General features: G+C 34.5%; 3 protein-coding genes across 3 annotated transcripts; all 3 read left to right on the top strand.

Annotated features, from left to right (window-relative positions):
• Positions 1-10323: 10323 nt before the first annotated feature.
• LOC121115656 (rab GTPase-binding effector protein 2-like) lies at positions 10324-13201 on the top strand. The gene is made up of 4 exons (XM_071887725.1): positions 10324-10698; positions 10760-11376; positions 11572-12511; positions 12569-13201. Exons 1-4 carry the CDS (start codon positions 10696-10698, stop codon positions 12806-12808), a joined length of 1800 nt encoding a protein of 599 aa, XP_071743826.1. The 5' UTR covers positions 10324-10695; the 3' UTR covers positions 12809-13201.
• LOC121115658 (glucose-fructose oxidoreductase domain-containing protein 2) lies at positions 13145-15026 on the top strand. The gene is made up of 4 exons (XM_040709756.2): positions 13145-13284; positions 13348-13528; positions 13587-14428; positions 14697-15026. The coding sequence occupies exons 1-4, from the start codon at positions 13204-13206 to the stop codon at positions 14721-14723; spliced, it is 1131 nt and encodes a 376-aa protein (XP_040565690.1). The 5' UTR covers positions 13145-13203; the 3' UTR covers positions 14724-15026.
• Positions 15027-16239: 1213 nt separating this feature from the next.
• On the top strand, positions 16240-18350 carry LOC121115657 (tubulin alpha-1 chain). The gene is made up of 2 exons (XM_040709754.2): positions 16240-16393; positions 16641-18350. The coding sequence occupies exon 2, from the start codon at positions 16881-16883 to the stop codon at positions 18231-18233; it is 1353 nt and encodes a 450-aa protein (XP_040565688.1). The 5' UTR covers positions 16240-16393; positions 16641-16880; the 3' UTR covers positions 18234-18350.
• The last annotated feature ends 3453 nt before the right edge of the window (positions 18351-21803 follow it).

Genomic DNA, 21803 nt, shown 5'->3' with positions numbered 1-21803 from the left:
ATATGATTTACATGAGACAAAGTGGCTTTCCGTGGTGACATTTCAAAATTTTAATCGTATTTTTGTTAAAGATGATGATAGAAAATATTAACGCATTGTATGGAGAAATGGAGATGAAAGAGCGAATCCGAAAACATATGAATGGACACGTCTGATATTTGGAGATAAGCCTAGTCCTGACTTATCTCAAAGCGCCGTCAGATTTATTGCTGAAAAATATGCGAATGAGTACCGAGAAGCTAGAAGAGTCTTATTTGAAGATACTTAAGTGAAAAGTGATGAGGTGGCTAGTAAAATAATGATGGAAGTAGATCGTGTTCTGAATTGTGGAGGTTTTAAAATAAGAAGATGGTATTCCAGTGCGTTAAGCTCAGGAGAATCATGTGTGGGGATTCCAGTTCTTGGACTTAATTAGGACGTGGAGTCGGATTATATACGACTAGGAGTAAGAGAATGGCTAAAGTAAACGAGAGAACGATTTTGTCAGCTATTGCTCGAATATGGGATCCCCTAGGAATAGTTGCTCCTGTTTTGATTGAGTTGAGAATAGCTTTCCAATCGTTTGGGACACAGTTCTAGAAGAAAAAGAAGCAGAAGTAGGGAAGACAAAAATTAAATCATTGGAAATGTTTTAGGAAGTTATAATAATAAGATTGTTACGTCCAAAAAATGTAGTAGGAAGACCCCAAATTCATAGATTTGCTGGTGTAGGAGAATTAGCTTATGAAGCTTGTGTGTTTGTTCGACGGAGACTGGGAGACTGAAGTTTTGAAGTAAGGCTTATAGCGGTGAAATCTTACGTAACTCATATTCGAATCAAAGGCATGCCTAGAATTGAACTAAATGGATTATTGATTATGACAAGACCGATGAAGTATATTATAAACGTGTTACAATGGGAAACAGAAAAGGTTTGTATATGGATTAATTCAAAGACGGCATTAAACTGGATTTGAAATTATAAAGACTCTTTTAAGACTCATATGAAAGCTCGTGTGTCAGAGATTCAAGAGACTTTTTCGCCAGAATTGTTTCGTTTCGTTCCAGGAAAGCAAAACCCGGCGGATGCTCTCACAAAACATATAACCGTTAATGACCGTACAATTTGGCATCAAGGTCCGTTGTTCCTCTACAGTGAAGACTGGCCAGAAGATCCCCAAGATATCTATATGAATGTTTGTAACGATCCAGAAATCAAAGAACCTGACCGTCTAGGGAGAAAATGTAGGGGAAAGATAAGAACAATTTGTATGGAGTTTTAAGAAGATGATAGTCTCAAGACTTTGGGAGTAAAGTTAGAAGACAAAGCACGTTTGATTGTCATCTGTGGATCTTTTTGGAACTTAGTCTCTAGAAATAAAAGTGTAGAAGGACAGGTAGTCATTTTCTCCTGTTTAACCTCTAGGGATATTCATTTAGAATTGACTTATGATTTATACGGTGGAAGAAAAGGATTGTCATCAGAAAAGTTCCATTCAGCGTTCCGGATGTTTGTGACTTTGAGGGGAGTACGAGCAGGAGTAATGTATCCCGATCAGGGAAAGAATTCAGTTGGAGCTCACAAAGAAATTAAGAAAATATGTGATAATTGGAGTGAGTTGAGGAAAAATTAAACAGTACGAACTAATGATTTGGAGTAGAAGTGAAACTGCCCTCTCGCTAGTCACATGAATGGAGCTGTAGAAAGTTTAATAAAAAGTGTAAGAAAGGCTTTAAACGGAATTATTGATTATTAAAACGTAATGTTAACCCCAGATGAATGCTCTACAATATTGTACGAAATAACATATATGATATATTCGAGGCCATTATTTCCTATTAATTCTACCAATCCTTTGGACGAAGCCGGTTTCATTACACCGAACAGCCTCTTATACGGGGAAAGAATAATAGTGGACCAACTAGATGAAACCAAATCTAGTTACCTTTGTAAGAGGTTCCAACTTATTAAAAGTAAAACTGATATGCTTCCTCAGTTAATGTTGAGGGCAAAATGGTTCAAAACGAGAGAAAATATTAACAAAGGTGATTATATGATCGAAAAAAGTCTAAAACCCGGTGGAATCATGCCTACAGGCGTCTGGAAAGCGGGCATTGTCACAAAAGCATATCCTGGCTTAGTGAGAAAAGTGAGGATCAAGAGAATATGATCGCCCTATTTCAAAATTATATTTGTTAGATACAGGAAGGGAATTGGAATAAGATAGTGTTCTTAAGTAAAAATTTGAAGAAAGACTCTCTGTTTAATTGCTATTTATTTGAGTGAATTTGTTTTATTGGCATGGGTTTGGTTTTCGGTATTAATTTATATCAAGTGTATGACGTCAACTTGTACTGATAAATCAAATGCAGATGATTTATCTGCGGAGGACTGGATTGACGTCACTCATTGTTTATTAACCTGTTGATACTTGTTTTTCCTTTTCTTAGTTTTCAAATATATAAAATCATCAGTGTACTTAGTAAAGGAGATGTAAGTTTTTAACAAATTTAATTAAATAGATATATATAATTAATGGTTTTTTTATTATAACAGTTAACTAAGGAGTCAAATGGGACGAGCCCTAAAGATCACAGACCGTTCATTCTAACAAATAAATACAGCACGGACACGTTCGAAACAAATCCTCCTAGAACCATTAATATTACCTTTTATCAATTGTTCTATACAATCATTAAACAAGGAATACTAAAAACAACTGGGAGTGCGTCTTAAAATCTCGCTCACTTTTTTTCCACACGATGAGGCTGACACATTACTGACATAGAACATAGTTACTCAAATTAGGGATCATGCACCATTTTTATTGGTCAAATAAAGTTGTCCGATCGTTAGACTTATTAAGAATCGTGTTGGTAGTTGCGAACTTTCCCCCAAAATTTTCACTCGGTACTCAACTGTATGTACCCGAAATACTATTCGACTATCTACCCGATGAGAAAACCCCAAAATTTATTTTTATACACATTAACTACAATTTTAAAATAGAATATAAAAAAATCACTCCCTCAACATCGGAAAACAATCTAAATGCACTTCGAATCAGATGGTTAATCCTTCAGAACTTGTCATCCTTATTGAAACAGGCCGAAGTCTGATTTGGCTAAGGTGAAAAACTTTTACACACCAAATAAAACTTGGCAAAAAACGGAGTACAAATTTAAGGGAACGCCTGCTTGTCCTATAGTTTCCAGCGTCATGTGTCTCAATCGAGATTGAAACTCATTCAGCCGTATTCAAGATCAAGGAGTTTGGATTTCATGGGGTCGTAAATCCCATCTAGAACCTCTGTTCAGAAGGATGTAAGGCTTCTGGCCCTCAGCAGGTCCGACTACTGCTGTGATTTCCAACATGATTTATTTTTATCCGTACGTTTCTGTCGGTTGTCCACGAATGATAACTGTACATATATATGAGAATTAAAAAAATTGCCATAAAAAACCTCCTTGACTGTTAAAAAAACGGGAAAAACCTCTGAGGAAAAATGTGGCCCAACTTCCGTCGGAAACTAGTTCTTAGATATTTATCATATGTATGATTAAGGAACTTTTGTGTATAAGAGAGAAGTCTATACTTGAAGTATAGAAAAAACCTCTTTAATGTTTTCCTTTAATAAGGACTTTATAATAACATGGGAAGTGCCTCCTCCTTCCAGACTCTTTATGGCATTCACTACTGTCAGGGTTATTGCTTAACAGCTCATCAGTTAAGGAACTAGAGTGATCTTCAGGGTGCTGAAGTGGAAAGAGAATAGATTCTTGCATCCACTTTGAAGTTATACTTAGGTCCTGTGAGTATTCCTTGCGTCATGCAGACCAAAACGAATTTAATATCTGTTTTTTAGAGATCCAAATGTTAGAACTCGGTACAGTTTCCATTACCTTATTTGAAGGTGTGTTAATGGAGTAGAGATTTCTGCCATACTGTAGCATGCTCAGTGGTATAATAAGTTCCCCATCTTGAGTCATTCCAAGTGGCTGATCATTTATAGCCCCAATTAGTTCAGAAAGAATTGTTTGGAGCTCCTTAATGGGTAATGCGTTCTTCTGAATAAGATATTTTAATTTATTCTTAAAGATAGCCATCATATGTTCTGTGACTCCATTTGTACAAGGGGCCTCAGGGTTACTGAATTTCCATTCAATGTGTTCTCCTGAGTAATTCTCCTCCTGAACTTTTTTAAAGTCGAGATTGTTAAGTGATTGAAGTTTACTGTTTGCGGGAACAAGATGACGAACATTATCCGAGTAGATACTTTCTGGTTTGCCATACAGGCCAACGAATCTCCTGAGTACTTGTAAAAACTCTCCAGTGGAACAAGATTTAATTATCTCTACGTGGATAGCTCTCGTGTGAAGGCATGTAATTAAAGCCATCCACACAATCATAGTTAGTGGACAGGGACAACGATTCTCAAATATTTCTTTACAATGTAATGGACCCAGATAGTCGATTCCTACATTATGCCATGGACTAGGATTATCTATTCTTATAGTTGGTAAAGAAGCCATTCTTGGCGACTCAAACTTAACATATGAATATTTAGGAACTTTTCATAACTTCCTAACTAAAGATTTGACATATCCATAATTACCGATAAACCAATACCGAGCTCTAAGCGTATTGAATGTTTGCTTTTTCGAACAATGAAAGAGTTGTTGGTGTGTATCAAGTTCGAATCTTTCAGTCAGAGTTCCCTTAGGAATAATTATAGGATTAGTAATGTCAAAAGCAATAGTGGAAGACACGTGTAATCGGCTCTGAAGTCTAACTTTTTGTTGTTAAAAACAGGAAAATGTCTGAGAGGTAATCCCGGAAATATCTTTCGTTTTGGATACTCAAAGCAACTGTCCTTAAGGATTTTAATTTCCTTTGCAAACCTGGATTCTTGTTCAGATCTAACTAAGAGAACTTCTCCCCATTTCGATTCCTCCCTAGTTATATTTAGAGATTAGATAAACTCTTTACGAGCCCCTCTCCTTATTCGAATAAACACTCTTTTAATTATAGATAACTTCGAGCATCGTTGAACAAGTTCACCTATTACAGAAGTTATACCGGATTTGTGCTTAATAAACTATAGTTCTAGAACTTTCAGCAGCCATGGCCTTGACGTGAGCAAAATATAATGAGAGGTCAGGCTCAGTTACCTCTGACTTAAAGTCAGACACTTCACTTTGCTGTGGCTCTTTTAGCCATTTATTACGGCATTCCCAAGAGAAAAAATGGGCCATGTTTCCAAAGATCACTTCTGTCAATAAGCTCGCTCATATAGCAGCCTCTACTATACAAAGCTTCTGGATCAAGGACTCCTGGATTAAACCTTACTTGCACACCGAAGAGATTGTCAAGAACTTAGCAAAATTTACGTTCTTCCCATGGTTTGCGTGAGCCTTTACATCTTTGTATCCACTGCAGATCAAGAGAAAGTCGGTAAATATGACTGTATTTTTTAGACAAACCATTGGGTTCAGTGCATTCTGAATATAATTTTCGATAGTCACAGCCATAGTAAGAGTAACAAGTTCTGTTCTAACAATTGTCAACACGTCTTCAAGCTTACTTTTCTCACAGGGAGCTTTAGGCATTAGTGAGCTTTTCGAGTTAACAATTTGACTAAACATTTTTCTTTCCTCAGTTTCTACAACGAGGTAGGCTGTCACACCTATTCCTACTTTGCAGTCATCTCCGAAGACTACGAGAAACGTAATGTTTCCCACTTTATAACGTGGAAACAAAAATCTCTCAAAAAAGGGATTTGCTCGACCCTTTTGGTAAAGACCTTAACGGCTTCTTTAGCAGCTTTTGTGTTTGTAGATTTAATTTTTTCGTCCCACTTAAGTTTTTCCTCCCGTAATAAAGGAAGAACCTGCTTGAACTGCACTATAAATGTGATACATAACCTTGGGTGTCAAAGACTTGACTTGCTTGAGATAGATAAGGACGCAGTCAAGATTGAACTTATAAAATTTGCTTGCAAGATCAAATTTAAATTCATCCGTAGTTCCGTCCAATTTCAAACCAAGAATGGAAATCTCCTCTTTCGGAGGAGCAATTTTTTCTTCCTCAATCTTCCGAAGCATTTCTGGATGGGTAGGTGGGATCTTATAACCGTAAAATCCTCCACTTTCTAGAATGTTTACTATTTCTAAATTTGTTTGGATGGCTTCTTCCCGAGTAACCTGGACAATATAAATATCGTCCAATAAGCCATTTTATATATAACCTCGGAGGATATAGGATAATTTTTTTCCTCAGTATATTCCAGATCAAGAAACTCTTGATCAGCTTCTTCAATTAAGTTCATATTTTCCGGGTTTACCTTATCATGAACTCGGTAAATGACAGCAATGGCTCTACTATAGTTATCAGATAGAACTCTACCCTTAGGATCAGTATCTATCTATGGCATTTTTATGACTAATTACTTCTTAATTTGTCAAACACAGCAGTTTTTTGCATATACAAATCAGCTTGAAGCTCCAATGAGGTAAGTTCAGCTGTAATAGGTTCTTTATCATTTATACCCACATTCTCTCCGTCCCAAAACTTAGTAAGATTGAACTCGAGAGAACGATAGACCATATGAAGATCAAATTCTTCATATTTTTTAATTTGGGTAACAACTCCAGGATATATGAAGCATTAATTTGATCAGAAAATCCCATTTGCTCCGCTAAGAACCCATCCAAAGATAGTCAACTTAGCGACTGGGAACATCATATCTGTTTCACCAGAAGGAAGTAAAATCATCTTCTGCTCCTGAAACCTTTAACGGAATATTAAGGTTGCAAAAGAAGAATCTGAAAATCTCTAGCTCGTGGGATAGGTAATTATTCAGTAAATTTAATATCTTTAGTATAATCTCATTTCTTATGAGTACATTGAATTGGTTCTACAGGATTGCAAATTCGTTCGCAAGTAATTGTAACAATGGGTACAGTGCAAGTAGAATGATTAAAATTTGCTAATTCAAAAACAACTTGCTCTTTTCTAAATGAATTTAATGCTCCCCCTGCAACAGCAATATCAATATTCTCTCCTTTAAGCCCAAGAGTTTTTGCCGTTGCAGTTCCAATGATGGATAGGTTTGCTCCTAAATCAAGCAAAACACAAACTTTAATTGATTTTCCATTTATATGATTGATTACCCAACAATATGAAGTAGCACTAAATACTTAATATTTAGGAAACTTTACGGAACTTTTCGCAGAATAAACTAACCTTACCTCTCCAGAAGTTTTCTCCAAAGGGAAGTTATTTATATTCATAATACCTTGGAATTTTCCTGAATCATTGAAAAGAATAACCAATATAATTCAATCCTTCTCTAGGAATAGAATCACTTCTACAAAATGCATTTGATATATCAACAACAGGCGTATTTATATTCAATACAAAAAAAAATTACTGATGTAAATTATAATTATAACTACCATTACAATTTAGAAACAAATTACCCAACATATTATTATTAAGGTGTGATTTTAATTGTTTAATAGGATAGATAAATAAAGATTCATAAGGATAACGTTTACGAGATTTTTTATTCTTATTCAATTTTATATAATTACTATTTTCTTTAGAAGGTCCCTGGGAAGATTTTTTCTTCTCCTAGGAAGCAATAAATGATTTTAATTGAATATTAGTCGCTTGTTGCGATTTGACTCATTCTTGGAGAGCGTTGTTCAATGCCAGACGCTTACGCTTAAAGGATGGGTCGTTTTCTCTCTCTGGGAAACTCTTTCTAGATTTTTCCTTAAGGATTCGTGATCTACGATTTGGATTTTTCTCGCAAACAATTACATTTTAATTATCCTCAAAAAGAGGATAGACGACCGTGCAATTCTTTCTGTACTCGACACTGTATTCTTCTAAACATTATTTAGGGATAGACAAGCCTATGTCCGATCAGGCGGAGTAAGAGATAACGATTTGTAATAGGCCTCTGTTAGATGACCTGCATCCTTGTGAATATGCATTTCTTACGTACTTAAGAGGCACGAAAAACAGAGTTCGGTTCCTCAGTGTCGGCATTCTTATGACGCGTTGGATATGCCTCAGCTATACACAAAAATCCTTTTTATTTAAAATGAATCCTGGCTTCCAAGGAAGGTTTGTTCCGTCAAGGACTTTTTTCGCTTCTGCTCCTCATCCTTTCCTATCAAGAGAGCTTCCCACTCCGCTACGGCTCGAGCTGGGAGCTTCTCGTTTACAAAAGTAAGGAGTAGGATTTTGAGAGCATCTTCCAGGATTTAATTGACCTGGTACATCGCATTTTTGGCAGCTTTTTGGAGCTCTTAAATTGGTATTCCAGCTCTAACCTCATCTAAGTAAACTTTTGCTAGTTTAAAGTTGTTTAGTTAGCCATTGCTAGACTATAGGAAACTACCTGATTTGCAAGAAAGAACGTATGAAGACAGAACCTTATGAACCTTGAAGACAGTCTTTGAACTTTTCAACAAGAATGGCGGGAGAGCAACCATCTAAATTAGATTCTAGATCTCTCTTTAATTCGGTCCACTTCCTTTTGAATACGGAGTATTGACGGGAAAGTAAATCAATATGACATGCAAATTGTAGTCATTTCAGACTATTAAGGAAAAACTCCCAAGTATGAAACTTTTTTTCGGGATCTTCAACAACAACAAGGAATAGTATTTTATATTGGCCGATATATAGCACAATCACTGTTAATACTCCAACAGAAAATTCTATGGAAAGAAAAGTCAAACTTCTAAAATGGTTGTATGATTTACGATAACAGCAAGCCTGTAGTTTGCATAGTACATGCATCAATTGAAGATATCTACCTCTAAAATAATAAAATGATTCTTGTTATTGCAAAGAAAAAAACTTATACTTAGTTGTACTTCAGTGAAAAACTTTTTATTTAACAAAATTCTACATACCGCTTAAACGTAAATAGTTTCCTTATTTGAAACAATTCATCTCGTTCAAGTCGATTCATACAAAGCCGAAAATAGAATAATTTCTAAAATCTTACCCCTGAAAGTAGATCAATATTATATGCAAATTAACAACATTATGTGGAAATCTCCCCGCTATATAACTTCATCTTGAGGATCTCTTCAACACCACCAATGAATAGTATTTATATGATTGGATATATATAACAATCATTATCCAAAAACATGCTATGTCTGCACATCTCTCAAAATATATATTATCATATGATCTTAAATTAAGTCAAATAATAAAAGTAAATGCTCAACTACCGTGAATTATCAAAAATTATCATAATAACTTCAACTAGAAATGAACTAGTTTCATTTTTAAAGAAACTTATGTGGAAGTGAGATACGTTCATGTCTTTTAGCAATGATCAGGGATTCTTTTTACCTTGACAGATATGTTTACAATAAATGTAGTAATATTCTAGAATGACTTTACTTTCATTTGAGAGTATTGTGATAGTTTTTGATAGGTAATAGTAATTGAGTATTTACTCTGGATGTTATCCAATATCCAGTGAAATACTATTAACAACTTGGAAACCAGTTAACTGTTTCTCTACCTATATTCCTAAAATTGCTGATAAACTTGAAGAATTTTACATTACTTACTGAAGATAAAATATTTGCCATCATTAGTACAACAACAGAAACATTTCCAAACTTAATTCGACCTAACAGATGATTGTACTTCCAATATTATATTTTTATAATTAAATACGTAATACTCATTTTAAACTAATTAAAAAAACTATCGAAAGTAATATAAATTAAGTTTTTATTTGTCTGGGTATAAAATGAAATTATTAAGTTAAAAGGATAAATATAATTTAGGATGAGTTAAGTAATTGATTAATTTAAGATCATAAGACATTGTTACGAGTCAGATATTTTAAACGATCAATTTTCATAAATCATACTAGTCATTTCACTCATTACTCATTTCATTCCTCATTTTTGTATTTGCAGGAAAAGAGGAAGTCAGCCTCGCTGTGTGAGTGCGATATTTTTCTTTCCTTCCCAGTTTCCAGTAGTTTTAGTATTTCTTGATACAATACAAGTTTCAACAGTTTAGAACATCCGTAATAAAGAGGATCAATAATCCCTTTTTTTTATACAAGCAATTGTCATGAATATAAAGAATGAATACGAACATAGAACTAAAGAAACCTTACGTCTACATTCAGAAATGGATTGCATGAACAAGATTACATTATTTTACTTAGAAATAAAACATTGATGATTGATTTATAACTAATAATCATAATTAATATATTAATAATAATTATAGTTGATAATAATACTTTGAAGTAAGCCGAGAAGATGAAGTATGTTTAAAGATAAATCAGAAGAGGGCGCTTCGCTTTAGTTGTTCTAGATTGGAATCTTTTTAGTACATATTTACTGTAACTGTGAGACAACAATATGAATGGTGAGAAAGAGGAACCTCCACAACAAAGCCAGGAAGAATGTTCTAATTTTGAAGCAGAAAATGTTCGTTTAAAAAAAGAATTGGATGGCTGCTACGCGGAACTCGTAAGAACCAGGGGTGAGCTAGATGAAGCTCGAAGTCATCTTACCGTCATTGAATGCGTCAAGGAAAGTTATTGTGGTTGATAGATGACGTAATATCACCATCTGAGTTGCTGAGCTAAATTGTTCTTCCTTTAGGATTTATGACGTCATATTTAACATTTCAAAATATTCCAATTAATTTCAATGGTTTTGAGATCGCCTAAGATTAATTACTGAGCCTAATCATGTTATGCATTCTATTTTACAGGAGGAAACAGCTTTGGCCCTTGAGCGGGAAAAGGAAGCTCTTAGCATTGAATCTAAAACACTGAAAACGCTTTTAGATGAATCCAAAGACGAAAATGATCGAATTCGAGCCGAACTGGATAGTAAGGGCCTTGGTTTATCTAGCTCCACACTTTCGGACGTGACTAAAAGTTTTGCTAGAAAGGTGAAATCGAACTTGCAAACTGTCATACCGAAGGAATCTCCTGGAAGTATGCTAAAGGCACAAGAAGATACTGAACTCCTCAAAAGTATTGTAATTCCATTGGAAGAGCAAATTCACGTACTAAAAGATAAGTTGAGGCATACAGATACACTCCTCAGAGAATTAGAGGCAAGACATACGAGAGTCATCTTAGCTGTTCCGTCTTTAACATCTTGGCTCAATGGTAAAGAAATATCTCAAGTAAGCGAGGCTCTAAAAAAAACGAATAAAAGTCCTGAAACAAGTGAAGGTGAGACTTTTGAGGCTTTAATGGATGTCAGATACGGACTATTATTGACAGAGCGAAATGAACTTCGACAACTTTATGATAAAGAGTGTGACTCTTCGTCAAAACTTCGTAAAGAGCTTATGGAATCCAATCACACCATACTTAGGTAATAGATTTCTCATTACACCGTACATCATAATTTTCTTGTTTTAAATTACAATCAATTTCTTTTCGAATATACTATAGCAAAGATGTTAATTAGGATTTAATTTTTCCTCTTTATTTTTTTAAAGTAGTGAAAGGATGCATATTTTTTCATTTATTCGGGACGAAGCTATAATCATTTTATATTTTATATTAGAATTAAGTCTGGAAAGTCAGAAGAATCAAGTAATGATCCAGAAACGGGCGGTCCTAAAATGGTCTCTAGTACAGAGTGGAATAGAGTTCTTAATGAAGTTAGAAGTAACGACGTCTCGGTCGATGATCTCAAAAACCAATTAACAGAATACAAGAAATTGAATGAGAAATATAAGGAAGACCTAATGAATGAGTCAATTTTTCGGAAGGAAGTTGAATCCAAGTGGAATGACTCCGCCGAACTACATAAGTCAGAAACAGATGCTCTTTCTATTAGTGTTAGAAATGCCGAAAATATTTTAGAAAAATTGAAATCAAGTTATTCGATGGTATACGAAACTACACGGAGGGATTTGCATCTTCTATCCGGGGATAGAGAGAAATTAGTACGTGATATAAGGCGACTCCAGGAAGAAAATGACAAACTTATTGGAAAACACCGACTCAAAGCTCAAGAGTTTGAGAATCAAGTCATTGAATTACCAGATAAAATTGAAGATATTCATACTTTATTACTTAAATATCGAGAGGACCTCATATCTGCTAAAATTGCTAAGGAGACGCTAGAGGAAAAAATGAAAGGAGAAGTTAGTTTTCTTAAAGCTCAAATTAAGAGCGAACAACAGGTGAAAGAAAGTATGGAGGAATCTCTTACATCTGAAATAGAGGATTTGAAAGGGAAGAATCAATCTCTTGATAGTTTCCGTATGGAATTTGAGGCAGAAAGAAGACGAAGACAGGAAATGGAAGGGAAGAATGCAGACTTTGAGGAATTGAAACGCCTCAATTTTAAAATAACCAAAGAAAAATCGGAATTTCAATCAAGGATATCAAATTTGCAAAAGGAGCTAGATAATTCTGTTGCTGTTCAAACAGACTTTGTGCGGTTATCTCAATCATTACAGATGGAATTGGAGAAGATTAGACAGTCAGAAAAAGAGGTACGTGAACTGATTGATGATAATAACTTTGTAAATCCATTATATTCTGGATTTTAGGTTCGATGGCAACACGAGGATGATGTTAGTTCCTGCTCGAACTGTAGTAACTCCTTCGGTTCTAATAAACATAAACATAATTGTCGACATTGTGGGAAAGTATTTTGCATTGAGTGTCTTTCTAAAACTGTTCCTAGTGGTCCTTCTTGTCGTGAATCACATGTTTGTAACGTTTGCTATACATTATTAGTGTCGGACTCTGCTCCATATTTCTCCATCGATGTACCTACGCAAAAATGAAAATATTTGTTTTTAGATATGTGTCATTATTACGCCCTGTGATCGAAAGATATATTATAAGAAGTCTAAAACCATTATTACATTTTAAATTGTTTTAAACTCTATGTAGACTTCAATTATATTATTATTGGATGCCTCTTTTTAGTTTTTCTTCGGAAAAATTTGCCAAATTTTGCATTTCTATCCGTCTTTACTTAAGATATCCACTTAGTCTTTATTTTAGTAAGATGTGCTTCTTCTATATTGACATAGCCTTTTTTAGTAAATTATGAATATTGACTATCTACCTTTGAAATATAGATTACCTGCTAATTTATTATGAAATAACATTCATATCTAAAACTTAAAACTAAAATGTGTCAAACTAATGATGTTTTTAATCAACTATTTCAGTTATGAGTGGGGCCCTTCCCGGTGTGGGAGTATTCGGGACTGGATCGATAACATATGCGACTGTTCCCTATCTGAAGAACCTGGTAAATATTCTTTTTCAAATGTTTTTTTTTTTTTAAGTTATAGGGATTTGTCATATTTTCAAGGGTTATCGAATTGAGGCACTATGGGGCCGTAATCGTGAAGAAGCTGAGCTAACTTCTACTGAATTAGGAATTCCGTTCTTCACTGACAAAATTGATGATGTCTTATTGCGAAGGGACGTCGACTTAGTTTTAATATTTTGTCCTCCTTTTCATCATTCTCAAATAGCAGTTAAAGCATTGGGTATGTTTAAGAGTTAGTTACTTCTGAGATAAATTGACTAATTTGATATATTTTACAGGAATAGGGAAACACGTTTGTGTGCAATCTCCTGGTGGTTTAAATCAAAGTGAGGCCCTCCGTATGGTTCAAGCCGCTCAGTATTATCCGAGTTTATACTCCGTCCTAATAAGAGGTCTAAGATTTTTACCCTGCTTTCAATTAATGAAACGTGAAATATCAGATGGCTATCTTGGTAAAGGTATTTCCTTAATAGATGTTCGACTTGATCTTAGGAGGCCGTTAAATTCAACTTATTCTTGGAGCTGTGATGAGTCCATGGGTGGCGGGACATCTTCACAATATGGGTCACACCTCGTGGATTTATTATATTTTTTAACTGGTGGGCAACGAGCACAGCGTATTCATGGTGTTGTACGAACATTGGATCGTACAACTGAATCCATCAATGGCATACGTCAAATATCAGCAGACGACTTTTCTTCCTTCCAAATGGAAATGTCTAATGGGATTTTTGCAAATGTTGTGATCAACGGTCAAGCAGGAACATTTTATCAAGAAGTACGAATATCTGGTCCGGAGGGCTATCTTATAGCTCGTAACGGTGAGCTTTCAGGGTTTCGATGTGGACAAAAGAAAGAAGAGATTCTCCTCTCCGACCCTGAAAATGACAATGATTCAATTTATGGATTGCATTTATTGCCTCGTATGTACATCGATGGAATTCGCTTAATGTTTCATCATTTGGCTCAAAGCTTCAGAAATGGTGAGAAAACAGTTGGAAATGGTGGTTCTGGTGGATTCAATCCTGGTGTTGGTTATACTTCATTTGAAGATGCACTCTATGTGCATGCCGTGATAGAGGCGGTAAAACGATCTTCGAAGGATAAATCTTGGACAAAGGTGATGATATCCGAATTAGAGGATGTTATTTTCGATCCATTAATACCTTCTTCACTTAATAGTAACACTAGTAACCATCATCGTCATCTACTTAATTCTTCAATTTATAGTTTCTCCTAAATTATACTAATATATATACATAACATAAACTATTTTGGGACAAAGTCTTCTTCATGCTTTATTATCTCTTGGCACTAATTTACATATTTCTCTTTTTCTGTCTTATGCATCTTTGTTATTGTGACAATATCTTTTATGGTTTTTACAGGTATCCTACGTCGATTGGTGGAAATGAGTGTTACACACGGCTTTTATTTCATTTCTATTTCCACTCAAGACTCTTACACTGCTCATTCATTATAATCATTTCTACTGCTTTTCCTCACATACTACTCTTAGCTGTTGCACGAGTCTCTCTCATTTTAAATCCATATGTTTTTGAGATCAAAGTAACAGTGAGATCATTGTAATTATATTAGTATTATTGTTTATCATACTCATATAAAATAGTATACTCCAAAAGATCCTCAATAGATTTTTATATTTTTGTTACCACTATGTAAAGAAAATTATGTTGCATAATAAATGTACGTATCTATGTGCGTTGTATAATTATTTAATACTTTTTGTTCACGAAATTATCGCTACTACTTATTATGTACTCAATAAGTGAACCTTGATGTCTGGTATTTGAACTACATAATAACAGTCTATGTTTTGAGGTGAACTATATTACGATATTTATTCTCTGTTGTTGGGAAGGATATCCCTTCATTTAATTCGTATCTAATCTCAAATTATATAATGAACTGACATGTTGTACATTATAATTTGTAATGTAAAATATCTCAGTTTCCGTTAGGAATTCAAAAAAAAAAAAGCACCTAACTCATGAGTCATGCTAATTCATTTCATTACATTGGTACGGTAGCTAAGGACTCGACTTTGTAACATTGAATGAATTTATATGTTACAATTAAATTAATACTAATACATAAAAAATTATTCAACCATATATAATATAGGGGTTCTCAAATTATTCATGTTCTGAAGCCCTTGATTACGTCCAGCATTATCGACGGTCCCCTTGCTATAGTTAAATGTATAAATAACATAGTAGGTATTTGAATAGAAATAATATTTGGTAAACAAATGCAAATTTTGTACAATTATACAACTGTTATTTTCTGGTTGTCGTTATATTATAGAGACAACACGTGATATTTTAGTCAACCTTTTCCATTTTGATGTAGTATCTGTATAAAAACGGCTCTCAGGCTCTTACTCAGTCCATGCTGAGGACCTCTGACAAAATAGAGTTGAACGTTAGTTATCCTTCTCGAGATGTAGATTGGCATTTAACTACTTCGAATATCCCTTATCAATGATAGGATCATTTTTACATAATAAAATTAACTATAATTTAATTCTTATCTAGCTATGTTTGAAGACCATATGTTTTTGTACCATCTGGCTATACTCCTACACTTAAATAAATGCAATGTTACTTAAATGAAAGTTTTATCATCTAGCTTAAACTAGTTTACGCTTGCAGTACAATCGTAAATAATGTAATTATTCCAGTGTATTCTTTGTAAAAAATAAGGTAAAACGGATTAATGCGTTCCCTTGTAGATAACATGTACTGAAGAAATGATTCTCCAGTTTTGAAATTTTTCTGACTAGCTGTAAACTCGATCTTTTTATTATGATTTATGACCTATTTTCAATTCAAGCATATATTATTATAGCGAACAATACTTGTTTTACTAACCCACTATTGAAAATAATTGAATTTGTGAGAAGTAACTAGTGATAATAATAATATACAATAGTGCGCACCATTTCTTGGTTCTAACTATGAACTGTCGAAGCCAAAACAGTAATTGTTAAGTTGAAAATGGATGTTATTTATTAAAATTCTGATCTAGCTCAATTCTCCAAACTATGATCTAACAGACACAGGTATGCTATGTACATATAACAGGCGAGATGAGATAGAACGTCATGTAATCTTTCATTAGTCATTACATGGGCCCCTTTCAAACTTTGTAGTCGTGACACACCCTTCAATAACAGGGTGAGTGCCCAAAAAAAATGAAAAAAATAGCTAAAATTTATAGTTTAAATATTTTCATCTGTGTATCACATCTTTTCAATATTTTTCCCTCGTATTTTGCATTGTTAAAACTGGCTATTTTCTCCTTCCCAGTTTGTAGTTATTTGTACCCCTGAGCTGAATATAGAAGATGGCAAATAAAGGAATGACGTCAAAAAAAGGCGCATTTTTTCCGTTGTTCGATCAGGTCTAACTGTAGCTTTTTTCCTTTTTTTTTCCTTTTTTTGATTTTCCCTCCTCGAGTTTGATGATATGTTGGAAAGTAGATTGAATCGGATTTAGTCGTAGCTGAAGAGTTCTCTGGTACACATTGAAAATCCAAGAGGAAACAAGATGCGTGAATGTTTGTCGATACACATTGGACAGGCGGGATGCCAAATGGGAAATGCCTGTTGGGAGTTGTACTGCCTGGAGCATGGAATCCAGCCTGATGGCCTCATGCCATCCGATAAGGTGACTGCCATAACGGATGATTCCTTTTCAACCTTCTTCTCTGAGACTGGAGGTGGAAAGCACGTGCCACGTGCCATTTTTGTGGACTTGGAACCCTCAGTGATTGATGAGGTTCGCACTGGGACCTACCGCCAATTGTTTCACCCCGAGCAAATGGTAACCGGGAAGGAGGACGCGGCCAACAACTATGCCCGCGGACATTACACGATTGGAAAGGAAATGGTGGATTTGGTACTTGACAGAATCCGCAAACTTGCTGACCAATGCACGGGACTCCAAGGCTTTCTCATCTTCCACTCCTTCGGGGGAGGAACCGGCTCTGGGTTCACGTCGCTTCTCATGGAACGCCTCTCTGTAGACTATGGAAAGAAGTCTAAGCTCGAGTTTTCCATCTATCCAGCTCCTCAGGTCGCCACGGCCGTCGTGGAGCCCTACAACTCCATTCTTACCACCCACACCACTCTGGAGCACTCTGACTGCGCATTCATGGTGGACAATGAAGCCATCTACGACATCTGCAGGCGCAACCTGGACATTGATCTCCCCACATACACCAATCTCAACAGATTGATCGGACAGATCGTCTCTTCCATCACGGCCTCTCTCCGCTTTGATGGAGCCCTCAATGTGGATCTGAACGAATTCCAAACCAATCTGGTTCCCTATCCCCGTATCCACTTCCCCCTCGTCACTTACGCCCCCGTTATCTCCTCGGAAAAAGCTTACCACGAGCAGCTCTCTGTCCCTGAGATCACCAACTCCTGCTTCGAGCCAGTCAACCAAATGGTCAAGTGTGATCCTCGTCACGGTAAATACATGTCTTGTTGCATGTTGTACCGTGGGGATGTAGCCCCAAAGGATGTCAATCAAGCCATTGCTTCTATTAAGACGAAGAGATCCATTCAATTCGTGGACTGGTGTCCTACAGGCTTCAAGGTTGGAATCAACTACCAACCTCCCACTGTCGTGCCCGGAGGTGATCTTGCCAAGGTTCAAAGAGCCGTCTGCATGCTCTCCAATACCACAGCCATTGCTGAGGCTTGGGCTCGTCTTGATCATAAGTTTGATCTCATGTACGCTAAGAGGGCTTTTGTTCATTGGTATGTTGGAGAAGGTATGGAAGAAGGTGAGTTCTCTGAGGCCCGTGAAGATATGGCTGCCCTTGAGAAGGATTACGAAGAGGTCGGTATGGACTCTAATGATGCTGAAGGCGAAGAGGGAGACGAGTATTAATTTGAATGATCAGTATCACGGACTTGACTTCTTCTTGGATGTCTGCGAATGCATTTTATCATCTTAAATTATATTTTCTGTAATTAAAGTATATAATTGAATAAACTATTATAAATATTTTTTATTATTCTTATTTCCTTTTCGTAATGAGTATCCTCAACATACTTCTTAGGCAGTACTTTGCCTCACTTAAAATTCTGGATAGGTTATTAATATATCTTTTACGTGGGTATCATATAAATTCCCTTCTCCTTTGGAAAACGATGTGAGCGCCCTCTTCAACCCATCTATTATCTAGGTTGCCTTTTGTGATTGACTGGATTTATTAGTTAGTTTGGCCTTAATGCTTCGTGCAGTTGTTTTATGGAATATAATTATTTTTTTTTAGGATACTAATCACATTTCTTGCTTTTGTATTCTGTATAACTTTATATATCGAAATGTATACCTACATTCACTTTATTTTGACATTTATTTTTATGTTTGATAACACCTATAACCACTTCAAGCTATGTACGGTTTAAAGAAGGCAGACTGAACGAGTGGTATTGAGGCATTTTTCTTCGGCCTTGTTACCTTGTTCGCATTAAGTGTCTTATAATTTACTATCGCCCATCCCTTTCCCGAATTATCTTTGATAACTATATGGCTAAGGATAACTATAATTTAGTAAATTTCATTTCTCCTTTACCTATAGTTTGTGTATGTAGAAAACGAACTAATTCTAAGCTCTACCCATTTGGTTAAGTTTGGAATGAGTCCATTGAACTTATGTTTTTGTTTGGTAAGGAGGAATATTATATTAACACAACAATGTACAAAACGCCGAGGGACTCGGTGCCCCCCTCAATATTTTTTTTACAATAAAATCCTCCTGAACTAACCAACAACTGTTTTTTATAAAATAATATCCTACTGTCTTAGCACAAACAATAATTTTTATTAGTACATTTTTTAAATTTTATTTCATAAGAAAAAAACCTTTACTTCATAAGGATATCTTAGCACGAAAATCTGGGACAGTCCAGAAGAGTTATCTGGATTTTTTGGATAATAAAATTTGGCTACTTTGATAATACAGTGTTTTAAACGTTGAAACCCGTGATTTCTTTTTTTTTTTGTAGATTTAAGAGCCCGCAATCAAAATGGATGATATTTTGAACTTTTAACAAATTAGCTAATATCTTGCTAAAAAAACCCACTTACTTTATTTTAAACATAAATTGGTTTGTCTTTAAAAGAGTTTTAAATATAAAAAACTTTGCTCCCAACATTTTTCTAATAATTGATGAAGAAGTACTATTTTTCGAAAAAAACGACAATTTTCAAAACTTAAAGCAAAAAGTGCGAGGGTTTAGGGTGTATTCAGGAGCGAGGCATTGATTAAAGTTACGGTTTTGGAGGATAGAATATCACGTGATTCTACTATAGAAATGAGAATCTTCTGTCAAATTACATTAGAATAGTTAATATAAAAACTAAAAGTAGTTGAAATTTTCAAATTCAGGAATACTTGACTTACTTCGTGAAAATCATAAAAATAACTTTCATATTTCTATATTATAGATCTATTAACATTGAGATCTCCTAAATTTCTTCCCTTGAAGTCGTTATATGTTTCCAATGAGTAATAAAAAACTAATGTTTACCACTTTATCCGTAGCAGTAGATTACTAGTAAATTGATAAGTTAAAGTATTATAACGTATATTGGAAATATTAAGTTAAAAAATTATGGGTAAAATAACTGCAATAACAATTAACTATTACAAAAAATATAAATTAGAAATTTTAATAGAAGTTATACATAGAAAATCAAACAAAGTAATAATGACAAATGATACGACAACGAAGTTATTAATATTAAATACCATATTACAAATGAATTCAACAAATTAGTAGTAACAAATGTAAATAGTATATATACAAAATATAATGAGGCATTTTTACTAAGAAATAAATTCTATTAATTAGGATTAATAGAAATAAAATCCATCTTCATCTTATCATACTTCAAATACACTAAAAATTCATAAAATTATCTTAAATAAATCCACATCTACATATTCGAATCCATGGAGCATACCCAAGTGTTTACCCGCAGAAACGGATTTTAGACAAACACCATTTGAAGATAACACCCCCTTTGATACCATTCAGGCAGCGTTCTTCATTGTTTCGTAAATCCAGATACAACTTAACTTACAACTGCATAAATCAGGGTTTGTAGTTTTGATTAGACGAAAATACGAAAACTCTTCAGATATGTTCTCCAAGAGATACGACCAAAGAAATTGGAGAAAGGTACTTCTAGCTTGATCATCCATCTCAAAAGAGCAGATTCGACTCCTTCCTTGCAAAGGAGATTAAAAGATTGCAATATTGAAGAGATCCATTCACGATGTGTAGGGAATTTCAATATTTTGAATATAATTATTATTTATTTTATTTGAATTTGTACGAAGCACGGTATTATTTAGAAATATTAATTATTACGAAGTATGACGTCTTTATCGTTATATTGAAATAGTGAACATTATTTAGATAATTTATTTAAGCATTATAAATTATGCTTATAATAGTAAGTTAAATAAGTATGGGTAAATTTAAAAAAAATACAACTAAAAAAACAATTACATTAATTATAACTAGAAGTCATAAGCAGATAATCAGACAAATTTAAAAAGACAAATGAAACGATATAGAAGTTATTAATATAAAATAAAACAAATTATTTGTGACATTATACATATACAAAATGAAATGATACATTTTTATACGGAAATAAAGATACTTATTAACAGAATAGAATATGCATTGGCAATGCAGACAAAACTATCGAAAAAGAGAGGCACATTATCTTAAGGAGTCTAGAATTATCTTCAACTCGATTTCCATTGACTAAAGATGCAAAGATATAATAAAGAAATCAAGGGTCCAGGTTATATTGAATTATCCATATAGATTATACATCACAAATTCCACATTATAAATGGAATTATGATTGAGATAAGTTATTTTTGCGTTATATACATCAAGGAAACTGAAATACTCTTATCAATGTTATATTTTTCTTAGAGTAAAGGAAGGAAGAAAATGACTTCAGAATTCAATGAAGGAGCTGTGGATGGAGGATGAGAACTATTTTGTTCCTCACTTGGGCTTGGAGTAGATTATTTTGTCTTTTTATGGAACCGATTAGAAGATTTGGAGAAATTTATGTATTTTTAAGTATAGAAACAATGATTCTCGATGTCAGAAGTAACTATCACAGACCTTGATGGGAAGGGGCATCTACAGAATGAACGATCCTTCCATTAAAGAAAATGAGATCCACCGAGTCAGACACAGAGAGACGAAATCCCTTGAACAGAACAGGGAGGGAGGATCAGAAGGCGTGTAGCTAGGATATCCACATAGAAAATATGAACTCCTAGGGAAAAAAGATGGATGCAGATCCAATGAATTACAATCCAGGCGGAGGAGGAACTTTTTTAAGGAACTTAAGTAATAAAATGAACTATATCCTATTTTGCACTAAGGTAAGCGGCTAGTATAGGCTTTATTAGAG

The sequence above is a fragment of the Lepeophtheirus salmonis genome, chromosome 4, assembly GCF_016086655.4.
Source record: "Lepeophtheirus salmonis chromosome 4, UVic_Lsal_1.4, whole genome shotgun sequence".
Classification (NCBI taxonomy): domain Eukaryota; kingdom Metazoa; phylum Arthropoda; class Copepoda; order Siphonostomatoida; family Caligidae; genus Lepeophtheirus; species Lepeophtheirus salmonis.
The sequence above is the reverse complement of the archived record's forward strand: the minus strand, read 5'-3'. Positions and strand labels throughout refer to the sequence as shown.

Bases quoted from the DNA above. Each gene is read 5' to 3' on its own strand.
- LOC121115656 (XM_071887725.1), top strand. The intron at 11,377-11,571 runs GTAATAGATTTC...ATTTTATATTAG, and splicing joins TCCAATCACACCATACTTAG to AATTAAGTCTGGAAAGTCAG. The intron at 12,512-12,568 runs GTACGTGAACTG...TCTGGATTTTAG, and splicing joins TTAGACAGTCAGAAAAAGAG to GTTCGATGGCAACACGAGGA.
- LOC121115658 (XM_040709756.2), top strand. From the start codon at position 13,204: ATGAGTGGGGCCCTTCCCGGTGTGGGAGTATTCGGGACTGGATCGATA. The intron at 13,285-13,347 runs GTAAATATTCTT...CATATTTTCAAG, and splicing joins TTCCCTATCTGAAGAACCTG to GGTTATCGAATTGAGGCACT. The intron at 14,429-14,696 runs GTGATGATATCC...TGGTTTTTACAG, and splicing joins AGGATAAATCTTGGACAAAG to GTATCCTACGTCGATTGGTG.
- LOC121115657 (XM_040709754.2), top strand. From the start codon at position 16,881: ATGCGTGAATGTTTGTCGATACACATTGGACAGGCGGGATGCCAAATG.